This window comes from Bombus bifarius, unplaced genomic scaffold (genome assembly GCF_011952205.1).
Source record: "Bombus bifarius isolate JDL3187 unplaced genomic scaffold, Bbif_JDL3187 scf7180000007984, whole genome shotgun sequence".
NCBI classification, from domain to species: domain Eukaryota; kingdom Metazoa; phylum Arthropoda; class Insecta; order Hymenoptera; family Apidae; genus Bombus; species Bombus bifarius.
In genome coordinates this window covers 5,351,887-5,376,378 of record NW_022884367.1, presented here as the reverse complement: position 1 = coordinate 5,376,378, position 24,492 = coordinate 5,351,887, and the positions used below count along the sequence as shown (strand labels likewise).

Below are 24,492 nucleotides of genomic sequence, written 5' to 3'. Positions count from 1 at the left end.
ATGGAGCCATTACACGTATATCTCGATACGAGACGAAATTTTCAAGAGTACATAATCTTACTTCATATCCCGCACGAATTGCCACCAGGCATTCCGTATCTGGGTCAAACTATTTAGGTTTTCTAAGCAATGTCTAATTTCGCTTCTACAACCAACCCTCATCTCTTTTGCACAAACGAGTTTATACACGTAAAGAGACAGAGTTTAGGTAAGATTGGAATAATCTACGGAAGGCTTAAACAAATAACTATGAGAAGCTATACAGAAGTAGAAGAATTTAGGAAAGAAAATGTAAAATGTTTGCGAGTATATAATTTAATTATAGTTTAATCTCTGATACGTATTTACGGTTGTACGTACATTTCGTGCATTCATTTATAATACTTTAAACGCTTCTAATTTAGCATTTCTAACAATGTATTGTAACAAAGCACGATTATAAAATTTCGTGTATATATAGATATCTTTCTGTTTTACTTTTATTAAGTGAAATGTGGTCAGTTTTGCACCTATTTCGGTTCTAAACGTCCTCTGTATTGTAAAGATATTCGGTATATATTTTCTGAATTAATGACTAACTGCCTTAACATTTTTAAAACTTGCACAATCTGAACAAAATTTTGCAATCATTATAAATATTTATTGCCTTGAAATATATGAGAAATATATTTATATTTCTACTTGTCTAACGATAAAATTAGTTAATAAATTTATAATTCCTTTTAAACTATAGTTTCTTTACAAAAATATTTAATTTCTAATGATACCAATCTCAGCTTAGGTTTTACATTTCATTTCCATGGGCTTGACTTCAACCAGAAATGCCTTTTGAATTTTATGACAGTAAAACGGTCTTATATCAAAGGTAAATTAATCCTTTGTTCTCGAATGTAGAGCTGTACTTGACATGGATATTTCTAATACTACATTGCATATTTGTGAAATATAACGTGCACTCTTTGTCTTCATTTCATACCTCAATGTGAATAGCAGCGTGCTGTATTGAAATAATAGTAGACTGTAGTTTTTACAATTCTCTGGATTTCTTACTGAGAATTTTATACTGAAAAATACTCAGCTTGAAGAATAATCGAAGATGATCTTTGATTACAATGAAAACAGGCAACCAGTTGATTTAGCAGACATTACTTCATACATAAAACATCGATATGATAGAGGAAATTATTCTTCCGGAGTTCTGAATCAATCATATCAGCATACAAATGATATGCACGAAACACATCGTTAGCAGATCATAATACAAAATTCTGATCAAATACTCGAAACAATTGTTTGAAAATTATCAATCATCTATACTGAAATTAAGATAAATGCGCGCTGCCTTCATATTAAGTTTCAACTAGTATATTTATATATTATTGCGTTATAAGTCAAAATTTCCGTAAAAATGTCATAATTGATACTTCAAAACCTTATATTTTAAATCTAGAATTTTAGAATATTTTATTTTACGCCACATTCTGTGTTTTACGTGATAAAGGTCATCTATATTATTTATCGCGTAGAACACAATATAAATTAATCTTAAATATTTCAAAACTCCAAATTAGAACTATTTTAATTTCGAAACTAAAATTTTATATATTTTATACGTTAATTCTAAATATTTATATTTAATTATCGAATAGTTTAAACTATATGTTGAATCTCCTACAGGTTGCAAAAAGTTACAGACTCGGCTATTAGTCGACTCTTTGTCATCTCTTCTTCGCTATATATCGCAATCACGTTCGAAACTTGGAATCTTTGTTACAAAAAGATCTATCCATTGGCCATAAGATCCTCTTTCGTTCCGTTTTCCCCTTTTTCGGCATTAGTCCACCGAGCTTTTTGCTTCCTTACTTTGGGTCTCGCTTAATCCCCACTAACGAGACTATGCTTTTGTTTCACAGTGGATCCAGACCTCAGACTATCCTACCCTCTTGGACGATCGATCGGTCATTGCTGATAAGAGTACCATGTCTGCTACTGATTTTATCAGCATTCGGTGCGTAACGCTACTGATATACCGGACCCGATAACAGTCGACCACTATGAAGCCAAATCACTTAAGATCACATTTCTTCCACTTCACTGAGCACAACTGTGAGTACAGTATGCACTGTTATATTTGTGTCTTTCCCAGCGCTAATATTTTTAATGCAGCACGTAGATACATTATGCAAAATTATTCTTCGCAGAAAAAATCTGGTTTAATTTATTCTAAAAGAGAAATTCATTTCAAATTGCCTAACTTGCTTTCATGAATATACTCCTGTGTAGAGACGTGTACCACTCAGATTTAAAAAAGTACTGACCCTATTTAAATAATGTTTGTGTAAAAGCTAGAAACAGATAAGTAATGTAATTCATAGGTATTCACGATAAATAGCAAGTTAAAAAGTGCCTCTATAACATATTAATAGATCTAAAAGAAACAATAATTTGAAGAAACCAACCAACTTTCTCTCTCGTTTTACAAAATTCCGCTAGTAGCCGTTATTTCTAATAAAGACGACCACAGTCGATAAAATGTTGAAAACTCGGTGGCTACGTTCTAAGTCTAGCCTAATAAAGCGTTTAACAAGGAAAAACGAAGAAGCGAGGAGTCAAGTACCGTTAACGAATATCGATAACGTATTAGCAAGGAAATTAACTTAAAGTTAACCGTAGTTGAGGAACACCTTTCACTTTCAGCGTGGCCACCAAGTTCACCGCAGCTTCTATCGAAACAATTATTGCCATCGTTACAGGAAACTTCCGGTGTTGGTAACGATCCACGAATACAAACACTCGACGAACCATAAACCCCCTCGATAACCGAGCAAACGTCGTGGTGGTGAAGCTTTTAGAACAAGAACGCAGTGCACCGATCGGTTTGATCGTATTTTCCGGTGCGATCGATCGCCCATAGAAACATCGACGAACGATGTCCCTCTCTCCTCCTTTCCTTTTACCAATAACGATGGCATTCTGGCGGAAAGCAAAGCCGACGCAATGGCTTTAGACTGTTACAGGGACAAGAGACTGGGCTACGCTCCCCGCCTGCACCATTAGCGTTGCAATTAAACATGTTTATTACCAGGCAACCGTAATACAACCCGGCGAGTCCTTAATGTTGCCTAGATAGCGCTGCATGCATTGCGTGCCAGCCTACCAACTCGATGAGGGAATAGTCCGTACGGTAATGCTTCTACTTATTGTTAGTTAGCTACACTCATGTAGATTCATGCAGGTGGAAAAAATGTTCTCGTACATTTACACTTAAATTTTGATGTTATCCCATGATTATCAGACATCAGATTCGTCTTTCTGTATAGGTACCATTGTGAATGCTCTACGTATTAGTATGGTGATTTAGGTGGTTAAAGTTAGTAGACCAAGACACGAACCTAGTTATATTCTACATATGCATGTCTTGAAGATTGTTAATTCGATCAGCTGTGATATTTACCTTATTGATAAGCCCCTTCTCTCTCGTTTTTTTTTTTCTCTTAGAGGTGAAATATTCTTAATATAACACTACAGATATAATGCTTCTACGGTGTTTCAGCTTCGTAGATGTACGCAAGCGAAAAAGAATGTAACCATACGTTTGCACTCGAATTTCTACGCTTCCCTATAGCGATTTAAATGGTAAAGTTAGTTAGAGCGAACGCAACTATACGTATGATTTGAGAATTGTTAATTAACGGAATTTTTCAACTTACTCCATTTTATAATTATTAAATAGTGAAACGTGAATGTATTGCAATCCCTTTATTGTTGTTTTAAACATAAAGCTTCAAAAACCACGATATAAAATTACACAATGTCACTTATTAATGAACTTTAAGTAACAGTTAAGAAACGGTTTGTTGCTTTCTACTTTCACATAATTATTTCCTATGTCATCGTTAGTTAACAAAGAAAATGGGTGAAAGAATAGCTAGGAAACGAATAAATTCTATTAATGCACAAAGACGACGGAAGAACAAACTTCCTCTATCTCCCTCAGTGATTGCGCGTAATGCAATTTAATATACCTCAGGTTATTACTGACGAGATAATGCATTCGTAAATAAGCGTTCCGTTCTTACAGTACGTTTACGCGCTCTTTCCTCTTCATTTCCTTCCCTTTGTCCCCTACCTTTCCCTCTTATTATCCGTCTAATGTTTTCCCTGTCTTATTTTCAGTCCTATCTGATTTTCTAACTGCTGCAGAGCCCAATATCGGAATATCCAACGGATAGTGAACCACGATTCTATAAGTAGTCACTGCACCCAATTTACAGAGTGAGCAAATTGTTAGAAGGTATAGCCTATCCAGAACTGATGAGCATCGTGCTACTTCGATATACGGATTTTGATTCATCGTCGAAAACAAAGCCCAGTGAAATTGTTCCAGATAAAATGGAATTGGAAATTTATACAGCTATTTTTAATTAAACCTTTTGAATTTCTAACGAGATGGGTTACGCCTTTTATTTATACGCAGAAAAACTGGTTAATATTTTTAAATCATATTGTATACCTAGGCAGTATTTATAATTATTGTGCGTCATACAATACTCGTGAATTAATTTTCAATTTGCAACTTCAATATGCTATGATACATCATGTGGACAGTAATTCGCTCCGAGATTTATGGATTAATAAATAATATATCATGTATTTGTCAAATTTATCATCACAACTACACTTGTGCAGTGTTAATATGATAATCATATTAGCACAAAGATTGACATATTTAAATCTTTTTAAAAAAACCTCTATTCCGCCCAAAAGATCAGTTTCTTTCATCGGATTATATTCCTTGTAATCGAAACGTTTATAATTTGGAAAAAATATTTTTCAATTATAAGAAAAGTGTAATTTAACTGCTTCTACATATACCATATATATAAAATATCGAACATATATCTGACAGTAATTACATAATTGACAGAAATGAAGTTAAAAAAAGTATGTAACAAATATCATCATACAAACGTGTCTCAAAATTTTATTTTTAATGTTAGAACCGAATAAGATTGAAATACTTTAAGGGTGAAGCGTGAAAACAGGTATTCGAATGTATGAATGGAGGAATGATTAACTCATTCTAATAGATATAAATTACTACCTGAATGTCTATTTAAATCGAGTGGTTTAAACGGCGCATAGGTGAGAAGGAATCTTTACTGGAGATTAAACCGGCAAGATGGACATCGACCACACTCGAGTGAAAAGCAAATGAAAAAGACAGAGAGATAAAGAGAAAGAGAAAGAGGATTCAAAAAAAGAAACATCAAAGAGGGTTCTCTGTCCAAAGGGATTTCTACTCTCATCGTGGACATTCAGAGATATACGCGCAACTCTGGCAAAGCACGCTCGATGTATATGTGTGTATATACACGGTTGACCTAACGTAATCCTGTTCTCATCTCCCTTCTCCCTATGTCTCGCTTCAGCATGCGAAATGCTTGTGTGTATGCACTACTTCGCGGCTGGATTATCATGAGAACGAGGCAGAATGACATTACGATGTTAAACATTTTTCAGACACTCGTGCGAAACTTGTGTCGTTGTCATACGCACGAATAAAAGGAAGAAAATGGCAATGAGAAGTGCATTGAAAGCATCACCAACAAACAGCGCGTACACTTGCTTGGGGAAAACGTTTTATCACGCAATTAAATTACCTCGAAATACAACAGATTTTTAAAATGCCAAGTAATGCTCATCTTAAACAAAAATTTCACCATCCCGTCTCCATAACGTTGTTTGTCCATTTTGTTGCATTTTATTACGACTATCCGGATATTTTTTAAGTTAGAGAATATATAATCTCAATAGCACGACGACTGGCTAGTTTCGATCGCGTCGGGAATTAATAAAACGTGGTTATTAGAAAATTCAATAGTACATATCGATGCCGTATAGTAATAATTAATACTCATATAATGCTGATGTAGCGCTATGGATATAGTAGTGTTAAAATTATTCATGTTGATACATATTTTCCTAATTTCATTGAAAATACAAATAATGTTCGAACTCAATTCTCATTTCATGGAAAAACTACTCTATCGTCAATTAAGAACAGATTCCCTATAAATTGAGGGATATTCATTTTGTTTTTTGCGAGGATATTTACTAATTTTTTTTTACAAAAGTATTTTTTTATAATTATTAATAATTTACAGCTGTTGATGTTTCTTATAATACGGTCTTTAACTTTTAGAGTAATTTACTACTTTGCTGCTTTTACAAATGACAATTACCTGCAGCTGTTACAAATGAAATTATTTCAAATGTTTGGATCCCTTACAAATATTATTGTACCACGTACGAAATTTCTTTAATATTGAAATAACGTAGAATGAAAGTTGCATATTAATTATTTGCTAATGAGATAGTATAATACGTTGGGCTGATTGTACCAGAAGGTCAGTGATCTAAAGATCAATTATCCAGGCGCCAATTATCTGATCTCCCGATTGCAGAGACATTGATTTCCTGATCAATGATTATCAGGGTGTGTAATCGGAGACTCTTATATTTATGAGTGAGGAAGCAATTTTGTCCCGATAATTGAATATTTATCTCATTAACATATATAATAAGATAAATTTCATTTGAAATAGACTGACATCGTTTGAAAAAGATAGAGATAAAAAAGATCAATTTTACTGCTACGTTCTTTCTACCGTGTCCCTCTGATGTTCTCGGCAGCACGAAAAATAACGAAGTCTATACATTTAAATTACAGATGCTTTAATCAAGATCTGAACCACTCTGCTGAAGATTCGAGCCACTGATCGAAGTTCAATTTCGTGCTTCTTCGAATCCCAATTTCTGTTAGTTTCCTAGTCGAATCTAATACTTACAGATTAATATCTGATTAAATTCGTCTGAAATAAAATCCAATCGCTGTATCTGCTTAATTTATATTTGACTTGATTAAAGCAACGATTTTATTATCCATAGTTTAATTTATAGCTGCGCTTTCTTAATGGCCTGATATAAATGTAAAAAATGCTTTGTTAAATCTACACATGGAAAATAAAAAGAAATAGTAAAAATGAATACATATTGATTTTTAAAATGCATCATCCAATTTTTCAAGATAATTGCTAAATAATCACGAATTTGAGACTACAGGAAGTATCTTGGAAGAACTACTATCATTTCAAAATCTAAATTAAACGAAAATCATGGTAGTCTTGCATAAATATCATAAGTATCTCTATTCTTAAGGGACCCAGCTATCTAACAGAATCTAATTTCTCAAAGTAAAACCACCTTACAACTCTTTTACCAATACTCAAATTTGTGTAGCTGATGTGACAATAAAAAAAATACTACGTTTCCGCTGACCTATCGTAATATTATAACTGTTGGATTATTGTAACATTCCTAATAGATTTCTCTTAACGCGTCCTAATAACAATAAAAAAACGTTTCATGTAACGCTATAAACACCGTAGAAATCCAGCATCTAGTTTGAAACTAAATTCTCTGCTAAGCATAGTGTACGTACAGCTGGAAGGCAATATCATGCTTAATACTTTTCTTTATGCACCATTAAGATGCAAAGAGGACAATGTTAGTTATAATGAAACGGAACGGCTTGGTGCTTTATTAGGACGCTTTGCAGCGATGCTACTTCATTAACGTTTTGGCAAACTTGGCCTTTCGCAGGTGTCGAGGAAAGCTATGTTTCTTCCTTTCGACAGAAGAAAGGAAAAGAGGGAAGAGATGCAGGAGAGTTGCACGTATACGAGCTGAAGAAGAAGAAATCTTATCGTTAAATCGCGGAAAGAAACAGAGGCGGAAGAAGGAAGGCGAAGGTCGAGAAAGAAACGAAAGATTATTAATGGCTCTTTCTACGAAAACCATAAATTTCTTACACGTACTGTATGCCCTATCAAATATCCAAGATTTTCCTGATTACTTTCCTGATCTAGATGCGTGTTATGTATGCTTCGGGTGATATACCATAGAAATATTCATTTATATTTCATCACACGAAATATATCTTCCTCCTTCCAAGATTGGAATAGAATGGTTTCTCTCGTGTACCAGAATGTTATAAGAGCGTCATTAAATTTTTTAATGAAACGAGAGTACCGTTAAATTGTAGTGTTCTAAAAGTAGAGCGTTTATCAATCTATAGCAATGGATTGTTATCTACTTCTTATGATGAGGTAAGGCAACGCCATATACATATACAGTTATCTACAAAAGCTTCGTACATACCATAAAAAAGAGCATATATATTAAAATAAGTGTTAGAAAATGTCAATGCAAAATTAGTATAACTATCACAATATCCTAAAAATAATTAAATAATTCTACATGTTCATAAAAAGGACTTCTTTTAAAAATGGTCAATCGTATCCTAGCCAAATTAATTCTAACGTAAGCAATCGGAACATTTGCATTCTCTATACAAAAGAAAAATGATGAATATCGATATTTGGAAACGACAAATCATGTCTTACCTAAATTCTAACGCAAACAACATTAAGAGATTACTTCAGAGAAAAATAAGAGAAATAATACGAAAATTCTTTGTGTCCCTATTCAAGGATAGCTATATTGCGATGAAAACTGGCATTCATTATCAAGAGCAATCGAATCATTGCTAGAATAATCGAAGTATATTGCTAACCGTACCTATATTCGGACAATTACGCAGTATACGGATATATTTTCATCGTCCAAAGTCTAAAACATAATGTTCCCTTCCTTCTACAGCCCTACTTCTACATAGAATAAGAGAATCTCATTCGTCGCGTTTGATATTTCATGGAAACGTATTCGATCGGCCGCCTACAAGGTAGAACGGGTTAGAAAGAGGAAAGGAGCTGGAAACGGACGGTTCAGAAAGAGCTGTGACGGGGTTGGCTAAGGGATAGGTATATCGATTGAACATTTGCTCAAATATTTAAACGCTATTACTGCTGGTCTGCGTACAGTTATACTATACGATGAACTCGGTCGCCGTACTCTCTCCTCTTGTCTGGAATAGCTGAAACTACTAAATTGCTCGATCATAGCGCATTTCTCCTGTTTCGCGTCTCAGCAACAATCACGCGTTATGCTATCCCACCATACAATTCAACATGACACTTCAACCACTTGATTATTCCATGTTTGGATTATGCATTAATACAAGCTGAGACAACAAAGCTGGATTTCAATGAAAGCTCTCTTTGTGCTTGCAAGCAAACAATGAATAATTCATAATAAATAGATGATTTTCATTTAGTTAGAAATTAATTGTATTAAATCCATGTTCCGACTTTTTACAATTTGTTATTTGGATTTATTCTTCGTTCAGATCTTAAGAGACGTAGATCTTAGAGGAATGTTCATAATATTTGGTTAAAACGAAACAAAAGATATTTCTTGTTTGCAATTCTCAAATTTTATCGAACATTCGTAGTTTTTGTATAACGTTCAAGTATGCATTTAATGAAGATAAGTTCTGATTTAAACGACAATATTTTTTATAAAAACGATCTTATACTATATAAAACAATGAATCAAATCCTACACTACTAATCGTGCTAGATACATTTATTTACAGAAAATGGTACCTCGACTTCGGCTCTCCTAAAGAATTTTTGACATGCAGTAAACTTATACAAATAAAAATAAAATAAACTCTTCTGTATCTATGTTGTTTGAACAAATATGCAAAATGCACAAGATAAACAGAACTTTTAAAAACAAAATAAATTTCATTCCAGAGTCTTCAATTTTCACTAACTCTGAAGGAAGTACGTATTTCGTTCGTGACCTCTACAACTGTACTACACACTTTTGCATTATTCTCCGAGAATAAAGTTTTCTTAAATTGCCTTGCGGTGCTCTCGACTGTAGCTGCTAGTTGTACCATGAAAGAGCAGCTAACAACAAATAAATAGGCGCATAGTGGCACTGATCGTATCGCGGGTGCCGTGATTGACTACGTGGTCCCTATACTTGGAATGTTGATTGACCAGATATCCAGTTGAGGCGTCGAACAAATCGGACCTTCCGGATTGGACCAATAAATACGAAAGTATGCTTCCAAGCCGGAGGTAGTACCTACATATCACTTGGCCGAAGGTCGATATATTCGCGAGAGAGCCTTGGTTACACGCGTGCACGCACGCCCACAGGAACATGTGCGTTCTGCATCGAGAGGGAACAAGGAGCAGATGACGACCGGACCACCGTGCTCTGAGAGAGAACAGGTATTTTTATTGCGTTCCTTTCCCTTTTGCAATCATTTGTGCGCAAGCACCAGCACTTCCACAAGGGAAAATTTAATATAAAGGGTGTTTCTCCTTATTGTTCGACGTTATTTAACTATTTCCATTTATTAAATTTTTATTATTTTATATTATTTTTTAATATTTTCTTAATATTTCGAAACAACTTATTCAAGTACTATTTTCGATAACATTTACTTTGTATTAATGTAGAAAATGAATTCTCTCTAAAAATGGTACAGGGAAACCAAAAAAGATGTTTAGAACACTTTTCGTTTGCTCTTTTGAACACGGGTAACATGTTCTTCACGTATATTTTATATTTTGAAGATAAGCTTGCGTTCTCAAATTCTTTTCGGAAATAATATTTATTTGTCTCACATCCTCGTTATGTATCAAATTTTGTATACGTATCATGCAAAGAACATTTGACCTATATATTAATCTATGTAATTTAGAATTTACACACTTATTCTGTTTTATTTCTCATCAAACTAATATCAAAATATTTGAGTTTGCACTATGCGTAATAAATATTTGTAATTCTGTGTATATTTAAATATGCATATTTGCAATACTGTCAAATTTGTTTTAAACCGACATTTGCTCACAAGCAAAGTCAATATTACATTTCAAAATATACTACTAATTACAAAACACGCAATCTGCGAAACTTTTCCTACCTGAATTTTCGTACAAATATTATCTCAAATATTCTCAGCTAACAAACTTTTTGTGATGTTCCTATCAATAATTTATTCGTATATCTATCTATCGATCAGCTGCACTCAGGGAACTCTACGAGCTAGTAACTTTATTAATGGCTGGATAGTAAAGATAATCTTTTTACAGTCTCGAGTAATAAAATCCATTTCATAAAAGTCCCAAATATTTTTTCGTAAACTCGTAAAATTGATTATAATACTGGAATAACAGCGGTTAATCCATTGCGATGGGATTGAATTAAAATTCGGAAACCAATAGGAGAGAGTGCGGATGCGAAACGTAGCATACGTGCTCGTAAATTTTCGGCCGCGGTACAATCGTAATTGCTACGTAATTTACAGTCTCCGCAAAAGCTGGCCTTTTGTCATTCAAATTCGACGGCTGCCACGATTTGTTTACGCGGTACCTTTACCAATGCGCTAAGCATCATGACCATAAACCAGTAAAATAGGGCCCCAGCCATGTAAATACGAGGTCATAATGTCAAGAAACGGACGTAAGTAATGGCAGACTTATCCTCGACGATAGAATTACCCACACGCTTATACAGTATGTACCAATATCAGACGTACATTTCTTTTTTCAAAGTACACTTAACTCTTCTCGCGATTAATTAACACAAGCAGATACTGGAAAGACGTTGTCCAGCTATGTGAATCATTAGCGACTACGATCATATTTAAAGCTATTTCAAATCGATAATGTGGCTAGGCTTCATATTCATGACAGTGATACAACGCGTTGGTACAGTGACGTTCTAATAATCACTTCAATTGTGTACTTTGTCTTTAGCTCAATTTCAGTTTCATTAGTAGTCGGATTGGTAATACGTGGTATGACAATACAATTTATTAGTTTACGACACTATGATCAACGTAACTTCTGTTACCGTGATTGTCGAATGAATCTGTTATTTATTTCCCTTCCTTTTTCAATCGCGGTAACAAAAGATTCTAAATCTTCGCGAAGAGAAGTTTTTCTTGTACGTTTATACAAGTAGCTATAACATTAACGTCCATTTTGTAAATATACATATATCGCTTCGTTTATTACGTACTCTTTTACATTTTTGCTCATATTATCAGGACAAGAAAAGGTTTTATAAAAAATAACAAGCGAATTTTAAGTATATTTTAGGTAAACAAAATGCATAATTCATTTTAATTGAAAAATTTACAAGTTCCAGTCATTTTGTTCTATGAAAGTTCATGAGATAATAAGAATAATTTTAAGGAAACGATACCTACACAACTATAACTTACACATATACATTTCTGCTTACGACAAAAGTACAGATTTATAATTATCTATGTTTGTTAATCTAAAAATTAGAAGAAGGGACGATTAAAACATCGAAAGTTTGAATCAAACTGGTGCAATTTAATCGGACGTCATGTATATGGACCTGATAACGCTCAATGCGTAGTCTTTAGATAAGAAAATATGTTTCATATTCGTTAGCTGTTTTTCAATTGAAACTTCAGAAATACCGTCCCCAACTACTTCTGCATGAAAATATGATGCACTTTTTTAAAATTGTTTGCTTTTTAAAACGTAAAGCCTGTGTTATTCCGGGTGGTTTGTATTCACAAACAAAAAATGTAATTACGCATGAGATGCAGTTATTTGTCTTTATCGTCGCATAACTTCAATTTTTGAAACAATATTATCGAACCACACACTTTTCTACTTTTTTCTACTTACAATTTACATAACACAAATGTGCAAATCATGAATAAAAGTTTAAAAATCAATACGACTACATTCTTCAAACTTTATTTTGTGCTATCTTATTTCTCTTTTAATTCCAGCATTCGCTATAAGACCTAAATGTAGACTATCGAGTGATTCAGTTAAATAGTTAAAAATGAAGCGATTATAAATATTAATTGGAATCGACTTATGTAAATGAATCTTCTCCAACGTTCAATAAATTTGTACTAGTTATCAAAATAAATGGATAATTTTGATACAGTATTTAGGGCGGCTGCACGCATTTATATTTATTTCATTATATTTAATTTTATTATATTTAAATTTCAAGAAATTTGAGACAGGCTTTTATCGCTAATCAATCGAGCTTGAAAGCCAGACATATTATTTATCATATATTAAAAGTACATAAACGATACGAACTTCAAAAACGAAGAATTTCCTTAATGAAATATATATATATATTTATTTATTTCTAATCATTGTTATTTTGATTAATCGTTTTCATAAAAAATATAAAACAAAAATATGATGAAACGTTTCGTTAAAATGTATAAACTACACGTTGTCTTCGGAAAGATATAATGAATACATATATACATCGTAGAACGTATAAAATTATAGTACGCGTCTTATCTGAAGCAGTGGGGTTACTGTAACGAAATAATGAATCAGTGAATTATCTACATTCTCAAGGCGTGTCTCTACAAGGGTTACGAGTTTTCTGCATTATCTTGCTTTTCTTCTGAAACATCCTCTTGATTCATATAGTTATTTCGCAATTTGATAATTCGATTCGTATTTCCGATATTGATCATAAATAACCAAAAATATTATGGCGCTAATATAATTAACGATAATTTATAAATCTGCCTTTTCTATTAACTTCGATCATAGAATCATAGATATATACGTTAAATTTATTATTTTATCCCATAAATTATATTTATTGTTAGAATTATTCATTTCAATCCATTCAGAAAAATAGATTTATTATTTTCGTACAATTAATAAGGATGACAAATTCGGCCTTCCCTTATAAATTTACTTCTTTCGCTCAACATACTCTGTTTCTAAAGAATACGTTAAATTCTCTTTTATCCATTTGTAACAGAATATCTCTGATACGAGATTACAATGCGTATCATAATAATCTAATCTAAAATAAAATAACACATAAAAAAAAACTAGAAAAGAAATAAACTACCTCATAAACGTCCATGAAAAAAATCGCAAAGTTATTATTACAACAAACGGATAGATGTGCTAGTCAATGACAGGTTGGAATTAAAAATAAAAACGTGAAAGAAATTTCAGGGAAGAAGGGAAAGAAATCAAAAAGCGAAATACTTCCAAGGATGATAAAGTTCCGTGAATTCCATGTAACTCATCTTATATCGTACCGAGCTTCTAGCCGTAAATTTTTTCGCAGCATTTTTTACCATAGGAAGCAAATAACTAACTTTGTCTTAAACGTAATAGTCAGGTATAGCGATGAAGAAAATTTACGTCCATAAAGAGAAAGAAGGAGCGAGAGAAAGGATAAGAAAAACGAACAAAAAGGAAAAAGGACAAGCTGACTTACCGGTGTTGTGTAAGGTTGACAAGCCAGCCTGATGCCGTCGTGCCTCAGCTTCTCCTGCAGCAGCACCCGTAGCTGCATCCTTGGGATTCTGACGAGCTCCGCCTTTCCCTCCTCGTACTCGTCCGCGAACTTGGTTAATTCCTGACCACCGCTCGAAGAGCTGGCAGTCGGCGAAGCCCTCTGCGCTTCTTTATCGCTGAGCGGTCTCTCAGAAGACGTTCTAGAAGATTTCGAGCTGACATTGTCGCACAAACAATCGTTGCTTTCTTCCAAGGTGAAGTAAACGCTCGCAGCACCCTCTTCTCTCAGTGTCTTCACCGATTGAAGTAATCTAGCTCTATGCGTTTGATTGAACACTCCAATCGCATCCAGATCAGGATCACCGATTTGCTTACAAATCTCAAGGTCGTCGTAGCCATTGTCGATGAACGACTCGGAATATTGGCCTAAGTGAAGCGAGCGCAGCCACTCAACCACAATGTTGCTAGCCATCGTCATGTCTGTCGTTGGCGAGGAGTGCGAGGGCTTTATCACGCCCCCGCCGCTCTCTCTCTTCTCGTGTACACGTGTCTCTCCCTTCGACTTCCTTTCCGAGATCTCGTCCCGTTCTGTCCTTGTCTCCTCCTAGCCTATGCGCTCTGTCTCGAAACTACGCGCCGCGACATCTTCGAAAGAATGCGGATCGACGACGACGTCTTCAGGGAAAGAACGAAGTCACGTATGATATTCGCTATCAAATCGGCCTGAAACCGATCCCGGGTCCGATTGCTTTTTCTTGTAATGGGCGGTACCCTCGATTAACGGCTCCTTCGAGAATACCGATCGACTACGCGCGCGAGGGGGAGGAGGGTTACTGCACTGGTCACGTTCGATCTTCAACGTGCGGTGCCCCGGCTCATTACGAGGCGCGGACGATCGAACTGGTTCGACGCGCCGATACGATCTCTCTCTCGTTTCGAACGCTTCTAAGCGAGCCTCTGCTTTGCTACGAGTCTCTTTCTCTTTCTCTCTCTCTCTCTCTCGGTGCACAGTTAAGAATTAAAAGAAAAACGCGGGTAATTGTACTCCGTGTCCCTGCCTCGTTCTATTTCACGAAGCACGCTTCTCGGTCGGTAAGAGAGAATAACAGAGAAATTCAACCGATCCAAGGTATTAATCCTTTTAAACGCGATCGATTCAAACGCACGTGTGCCGATTCGGAACACCAAATTACAAGCGACGAATGTTATTGCGCGCGACCTGCTAGGTATTGGCTTTGTTTATAGCCTATATAATGTAACACGCGCAATAAGAAATCTGTTATTTATCAGATATTTACCACTATTACTTTATACGTACTTCGAATGCTAGGGATTTTTGTAGCACTTTTGTTCGAAGGATAATACAAACTTGCACGTTTTCAATGTATAGTGGCGTACCTTTCACAGAAGGATGGAAGACGTCGAACAAACAATATGGCTTTAATCACAGAACATACACTAATCTATATTCAGTCGAATCGTAAGAATTCTTTTCTTCCAACACTGTTATGATACCGACATGTCCTTCTTGTAGTTATTCCTTCCTGACCTTGAAGTCTCTTCTCACGAAACTACCAACAATTTCGCTCCGGTAATGTTATATCGTTAACGTAACTTCTCTTCGATTTCCTGTTAGAAATACTTTCGTTTGCTTAGAAGTAAAACTTCACTGTTTCCGATGAAATTCAACGAGAAACTAGTTGAATGGAGCAGTAAACAAGAAACACATCACGTATGTACAGATGGGGAAAAACGATACAAATTCATGAAAATATCAACTTACGTGCGTGAAATAGAAATCGACGAACGTTAAAATTACACGAGTTAGTGTATTCCAGTTTCTTTTTTCTTTTTAGAATGGGCGACAGGGACACGTGAGTAACAGAGAGAGGACGACCGAAACCGCAGACAGAAACGGCGGTCTCCGGGATCGTTCGTGCCGGTATTGAAACCGTAACCTTGAAAACTCCGAAAGAGGAAAGGACGACACGGCCGGAAAGCACGCGGTCCAGCGTTCACAATAAAACCTGCGTGTTATTTCTATCGCACGCTGCTCCTTCTCACTGCTTTCAAAACATATCGGAAACAATATGCCGAACTTGATTTCACTGAATTCACGTCGCTCATAATCACGGTAAGCAAAGCGTCATCAGTGCTCGAAACAAGATACGCGAAACACGCAACTACAACACGACATTACCGCGACGCGATACACGGCTCGACTGACGCGAGACATTCGCCAGAGGGAGCTCCACTCGTCTCTTCTTCGTGCCGTGTCCCCACTCCATTAACCGGCATATCCCCACCACGTGTTCTATCATCCCCACTACTGGTAGTTGAAGCAACTTGGTCCAGCGAGATCCTGTTGATGCGCTCCTGCGCTGCCACGATGCAACAGCCGCGTCCTTCTTCCTCTCTTTCTTTTCTTTTCTCCTGCTCGTTCTTTCTCTAGTTCGACACGGGTACATTACACTGCAAAAACGGTAGCTTTATAGTCCAGCAGAAGACGTTGCTTTAAAATATGTTCAATCTGTAAGAATTCTATAATTTGAACGATGAAATTTCACGGAATAATATTGGATCGTTTTGGAAAGTTAGTTATGGACTGGGGTCAAATTAAACGTAATATAGATAAGTAATAAAAGTGGTATTAATGGTCCTTAGTAGTTTGTAACTTTGTTAGCTATTGAGCACCGTGTGATTAATAATTTCGTAACAGGGTCAACGTAGGAATAGATGGCCATTTGTTTCTTGTGAATTGTATATTAATCATATACTTGTATAATGAAATTACGAAATTAATAAACAGTGGAATTGATTTCTGATTCATGTCACAACCCAATAGATCGCGTAATAAAATTAGAAAACAATATAGTTGAATAAGTCTAAGGTAATTTTTCAAAATTATATATTATTTATTATCATTTATATCATTTATATCATTATTTTATATCATTTAATATTATTTATATCATAAAATTGATTCGATAGGAAGTATTCGGTAAAAATCATTTTCTTATTTGTGGGATCTTTGTATATGTACGACTCCAAAATTCGTATTCGTATACGAATAAAAGAAAGGCTATTGTTTGAATTTAACGAGGGCGCTGAACAGATAGAGCGGTAAGTTGATTTCAAGTAGCGATGTTCGTGCCGTGCACACGCCCAGAACGCATTACGCTAGGGAGAAGGAGAGTTAGCATCGATGACTATCTACGAACATCGCAATCAGGGTCTTTGTTAGAATTGTGGCATTTATAAATGAATACCTAACAGAAATGGTATGAGACTCACGACCCGTCGAGCCAATAATCTATAACACCCTGCCACATAAATGGCTCGCACACTGCCTATTATATTACGTTCAAACAAAATTAAATTGCATCAAGCAGTGAATGTGACAGGGAAAGAGCCCATTATCCAACGTTCCACTGCATAGAAATATAGATTCTTTCTTTTTCAAAATTATCTATTGATGATGAATGATATTCAGAATTTGTATTATTGATACAGTTCACAAAAATTCCTTTGTGAATAACATTGTTATAACACGTAACGTTATAGGTCAAGAGCAAGGTATTACTAATAATAATATAGTTGTCATATTTAATACAATATTCAGTTTATAAAATGTATGAAAGTAACTTGCTACTTCGAAAATCTAGAAAAGCCTTTTAATAGAAACTCTTTCATAAAAATGAACTGATAGAATGTCAAAGATTCTGCTTTGCTGATTTTCATGTTTCATATTGCATATCAAACATATACATAGAAAAATTATATGTGTGGCGTAGTGAATTTAAGGGGATTGAAGTCATATTGCTTTTTAAGTGTATACTAACGTTTAGAAAATTATATTAATTTTATTTAAAATCATTCTTAAGAACATCCTATGTTATACATCACACACGACAGATTTCTGCAAATTATAAATATTATAATTATTATGTACATCAGTTAGCTATATTTGTCGTTTTTAATAAAAAATATAAATAGAAAATGGACTAATTACTAGTTTCTAAAACATTTCATATAATTTGTTTTCATTTTACATATAATTAATGGATGCAGTCGTGTGAATAGTGATCCGTTAACACAAATGATATGTAGATGATTTCTAAATATCAGATATAATTAGATGCATTCGTGTTTAGATGTCTCGCCGTTCACATTCATAACATGGTGCTCAAATGACAAGTGACAATGGTAGACGTACAGAACTTTCCTACGGTTATCGTCGGTATTTATGCGAGTAAAGATGGAATTAATTGAATGATCCGCATGGACGTCCTGTCCTGCTATGACGCCAAAGCAGGGAGTGACAAGTAGCTCTCAATAACGTGATATGACATCGCGTGCCATGGACACGAAGGACCCCCTCAATGCAGACCTCGCTATTTCCTCGCTTCGGTCGAGTAATTTGCTTTTGGACCAGGGATGAGATTGAAAGATGAGTTACCTGTCAATATATTAACTCGTTTCCGCAATATGGGAAATTACTACGAGACAGACAATGGATTTGCTTCGTGTGACACCTTCGATGTGCTTATATGATCCTGTGATGACGTCTAATATATTAAACTTCCAAAAAAATTAACTAGGCAACTTAGAATTTACAGAATTCCACTGGTCTAAATATTTAATGATTATAATTTTAAACAATGATTCTTGTTGTAATTTCGAGACTTTGAAATGTTCGCTGATTATTCACTACGTGAAAAAAAATAAAATTTATGTTAAAAATCGTAACAGTATAACTTGTACTAAAATTCACAATTATCGTAAATAGTACTTTTTCAGTGTTTATATTGGAAGTTAGATAGGCTTACATTAGACTTAATGGTATAAATTTATTGACTATTCTGTGTTAAGTTATAAAAATTATAAAATGGATTATGTAAATTAAATTGAATGATAGGATTGCCAAATGTTAAATCATTTTTGCACAAATAGATGGTTTAATACAATATCTCTGTTTAAGTGTCCTCGTGGTTTCCTTTTGAATATATAGAATTCGTGCGCTGTTATAGTTGACTGCGTATGATAAAATGTGACCTCTGAACCTAAGCAATCACTACATATGTATGGAGTAGGGTAAAACTTATATATTCCCCGTGGATTCTAGTTAAATGCTTGTTTTATCTCTAATCTGTACAATGATGGAGCGCAGTGGAAATAAAAGCTTATACGGGAGAAGTTTAATAGCAAAATCATAGTACAATAATAAATTAAATTTACCAGGAACGATAATAATGAGAAACAACATCCATTTCTCTACTCGTCCCCATGTTTAATAAATCATCTACATCTCTTTCACATTACATTAAATTTAATACGTATAAAATAGTACATAATTAAAATATAGATAATATAAAATATTAATATTACTTTTACGTTTTCACGTATCAGGACAGAGAGCAGAAAATTGAAAGGTGATAAGCAGTGACATAATTTCGTCGATATTTCATGTACGTGCTCATTTCTCCCTGTGAGATTGAAATCAATTTTTCCGGCAGATTTTTTCAAGTGCACTTACCATTCTGAATTTGTATCACGTTACCTGTCACGTTCACGCATTCCGCACCACGCTGATTCCATTCGAAAATAAATTTAAACAGATTGGTTCGTCAGTCGTTCTATCCTGCAACTCTTATACGAATACCTATCTATTGTTTACGAGTACGGTGACGTGGTGTTTACGGTGTGTTTTACTGTTTCAAAACAATCAATAAAACCATGCGTCCTGTTCCCATGTGGCGTTATGTCGTTCGAAAACGCCTGTGTCCCTGCAACGAGATCTACAGCCTTACGTGTAAGCCAATAATAGTAAAAAACAGCTTTTTATTAGGCAGTGATAGTTTATCAATAACACCATTTAGATGTCAGTATTTGGGCAGAAATTACATAACGATAACATAGAAAATAAATTTATTAAGAATTAAAGCTACAATATGTTTTCGATAATATACTTTTGTCTTAAAGCTAAAGATCTGATAATTTCAACATCCTCACATATGTATTACTTTATAAATTATGTTTGCGTATTAAGAGCTATTAATTGCACGACATGTTTTCCAAGTTATAGTCATTTTTGTTCTGTTTTAATAATAACCGTTAATATGTTAAAAAGATTCGTCACTTTCACTTAATAAAATGTGGTTTTATACACACTCATTTTTCAATTTTTTTATCGAACCTTTCTGGATCACTGTACTCTTGTGTACAGCTGGCGACATCTATTGGTGGAAGATTTACGTTTAAAAGGTCAGAACAAATTATATGCAATCATATCCATCAATGCAAAAGAGTCGATCACGAAATATAACTCTAATGGATGATACGTTATATTTTATTCAAATTATTATTTAAGATGTATTAATATAATTTTTATTGATTTATAATAGTAACTTACTCATATCTTATACTTACAATATTTTTATACTATTGAGCTTATAATTTGCTCGCGTTATTTATGCGTTTTGCAAACATTTCAACTGTCATTCTAATATATCGTCGACTTTAGATTTATATAACACGACGTGTTGTAAATAAATTTTATGAATATCCATTTTCCGACTTTTCATAATGAAAGTACAAGTTCATTCAATAAGAAAAGATTCAGAATCTTGGAATCATGTGATATTAACTGGTAGTAATGAAAAATGCTTAATAGAGATAGAACTGGAAATCAATAGTTTTAGTTTGAAATGCGGAAATTTATTTTCGTTTTCACAAGAGAAATTCGATATATTCTTACTCCTTACAGCTTCACAGAATACTCATAACATCATGAATTGATATATATTTTATTCAACTGTTGCGTATCCGATCTGTTATTCACTTCCACGAGCTGTTGAAATGTTTGTACAATAATTAGATTCTATTTTTCTTCCAGAAACTCATCACAGATTGAAAATCACATTTTATAAATCTCCAGTGGTATTTTACAATTAGATACTATCTGTATTTAAAGTTTCCCTTGAATCATATCTTCAAAAATATTTTTTATTTATAGTACGTATGAAAATGTTGTACTCGGTTCTTAGATAGAATTAATTAGATATCTATCCGTAATGAAATTTATGTTTGTCTGTTTGCCTATTCCTGTGACAATGAAGTAGCAGCCAATACTTCATTAATTCGACGTCGTAGCGGAGTATAGTAATTAGCTAATTCATTTCTACGCTCTTTCTCTCCTTAGGATGTAAACAGACAACATCTCCAAGGAAAGTGATTCACGCTGTCGCCAACTAAAACAAACTTAGAAAACAAGCTAGGGAACAACAGGGGCCATAAAAAATGAGTTTTCTTAAGTAAAAGTTAAGCGATCTAACTGCATTTCAGAAGTAATTTAGTTCATTAGTTTACAATCTACAAGGCAATTATCCTACAAGCAACTATCTTGTTAGTTTGTATTTCTACTTGCCTTTAATCTACTTCACGGTGTTCATTCGTACTTAATGAGAAAATAAATTGATATAAACGTAAAAATTACGCACAAATGTTGCAAGGCGAGGAATGAAACAATGCTTGAACTAAGAACAAAAGAACTAATAAAGTCCATTTAAATGCATATTAAATACACGTCTATTAACATATCCTTATTCTGATTCGTGTTATTTTAATTTTTCATACTTATGTACGTATGTGTATCATTCATCTAATAAAAATTATGGATATTAAAATACGGATACGTTAATATGTAGCTATGCATGAATTAAAAATTTAACAAGTTCGAGTATATATATATGTATGTTTCATGCACCTAAGTTTTTAATACACGTTCGAAACCATGACTTGTAGTAATAACTTAGCACTCTGGATGAAACAAAAAATTACTTAAAATTCTTCGTCAGGGCAAGAACTATTACCTTTTGCATCATAATCTTACTAAACCTCTTTACGTATATCATTTCTGCTACTTTCAGAAACAAAAATCAGAATATCCATGAATCAAGGATTAACAAGTTTCATTTTATAAGCTCAAGTTATCACTACTGAAAAAGTGCATCTCCGATTCTTGCCAGTTTGATATATAAATCTTGAAACTTTCATAAAAATCAATGATGACCATTCAGAGAATGTCTTCTGCTGGATATTTATTGTGCTGTAACTTCGATCATGGAATAACAAGAACGTCAGAAAAATCGACATTAACTGGCGATTTGTCGGACTGTGAAGCATAGAATAACGCGCTTAGCGATGCTGCGAAATAGCGATCGTAAATAGCAGGTTCGTGGACCAGTATAAAAGTTGCGCGAGTAGTTACAGCTTAAGCCGGTGGCCGGTTACAAAAAGCTAGTGGGCATCGTTGGATGAGCGTTATGCGTGTATATCATCCGCGTTAACTGCCGATATAAAGTCCAAAGCAAAAATTTAGATGCACGATCCACTGTGCCAGGCTGTTTGACGCTGCGATGCTACGGCAACGTTGTATGTAATTAAATGGCCAGGCGGTTAGTGTATTTCACCTGTGTGATTTACTAGTCTCAGACGAATCGTTTTCATTTCGTGTCATTAACACTTTACACTGAACAGTTCGCTGTATCAGCCCACGCTCGTTACCGTAACAATTTTTCACCTTCGTTCTGCTACATTACATATCATTTCAAATTTTCCCGCTTGATATACGGAATTTTTTAATTTCGTGCGTTACATACAGATCAAAATGGATTTTTTAATAAGCTATGTATATGTAAGTGGTCAAAGAATGTATGTATTTTAGAAATGCTTTGAGTTGAAATTAAATTAATGTAATTTTGTAGTAATGCTTCCGTTTAAAAAAAAGATTAAAATCTAATATTCACATAATTTTAGAATATAATAATAAGATAGAGTCAAATCTATGTCTTTATCACAGTCAATTTAATTAATATTAACTTGTCCCGAAATTACAGCCCTTTTCCTTCATGCTTAATCTTTCAATTAGTCTGATTACGAATCTAATAATTTCTGTAATATTGCAGTTACCATTTGGGAAGCATCATCCCGATCCAAACGCGTTCAAATTTCGAAAGTACAATTTATTTGTAGAAAAGATTGAATTTAAATAAAATAGATGGATTAATAATTAAACTTTATTATATTGAAAGTATTTCGCTCGGCAACTTATATAGCTAAATCTGTAAAACTTAGACCGAAGTAGAAACTTTCGCCTTCTCCAGTGTAGCTTAAATACTGAGGGTGCTAATGATGCTTTGGAATCTGTGTAATTAAGCAGGGGTCTTGCGAATAAATTTACAGTGGCCCTAAATCCTTCACGTTAGATAAATGTTTACAATTAGCTTCTACGATGTACGCATTTCAAATTGCCAATGTCTGTTCCATCTAAGTAATAAAATAATGCCTTTTCAAATATTGTTAGCGAAGTATTTATTCATTACCATTGGGTATATAGTTATCTCTAATCTTTAACTAGATTACGTAATGCCCCTTTAATCGCTGAAAGTGAAATGTTTATGTCGATTAGAATGTTGCAAATGATCATTTAAAGAGCATATAATACAGAAACATGGAACATACGTGTTTTATTAAAAATATTACAAGAAAAAGATACGGATTGATCAACGAATGACATAAATAAATAGAAGAATTTGAAGAACTGAATTATCAAAGGAGACACGTCAAAAGAGAATGTATTAATAGTAATATAATTAAAGTAAAATTTGCTGCGTGATAGACATTAAGAATATTAATGTAAATAAGACACTAAATACTTTCGAGGGTAGAAAAAATTCATTGATTACCGTAAACCATAATAATAAATTGTATTACGACGGGGAAATGTGTGTTTATTTTAATAATTAAATTGCAATTTACAATATCTGTAATGTATGTGAAAAAAATATATATATAAACGTTCATCGAGGTTTTTAAAAAAAAAAAGGAAACAAAGGGAACAAAAACTGCTAAGGATAATTGTTTGCTAATGTCATGTATTTTATACATTACGTGTATACTATAGCCGGATACCTATTTTCGAATCTTCTACATACAGGTTCTCGTAATTAAAGCTACTGCTGCAAATATCGCAGACGAATTGGAAATGACGTACAAATATTTGTAAGGAAAGAGGGAAGGCTTTATTTTAATGAGCACCTATTAATGAATCTGTAATAAAGTAGCTTCCACTCTTCAACCGTTATTTCAATCCTTACGACCATATCTTAGTTATACTCAATAATTAGTGGTTGAATATGCAAACATTAATCATTAACAT

General features: G+C 34.0%; 1 protein-coding gene across 1 annotated transcript in view; it reads right to left on the bottom strand.

Annotated features, from left to right (window-relative positions):
• Window positions 1-16,514, bottom strand: part of LOC117204839 (sterile alpha motif domain-containing protein 5-like) — a 286,419-nt gene extending 269,905 nt beyond the window's left edge. Inside the window, exon 1 of the mRNA XM_033442624.1 lies at window positions 14,254-16,514. Within this exon, the coding sequence (XP_033298515.1) occupies window positions 14,254-14,751 (498 nt within the window). The 5' untranslated portion in view covers window positions 14,752-16,514. The remainder of the gene's footprint in view (window positions 1-14,253) is intronic.
• Window positions 16,515-24,492: the final 7,978 nt, after the last annotated feature.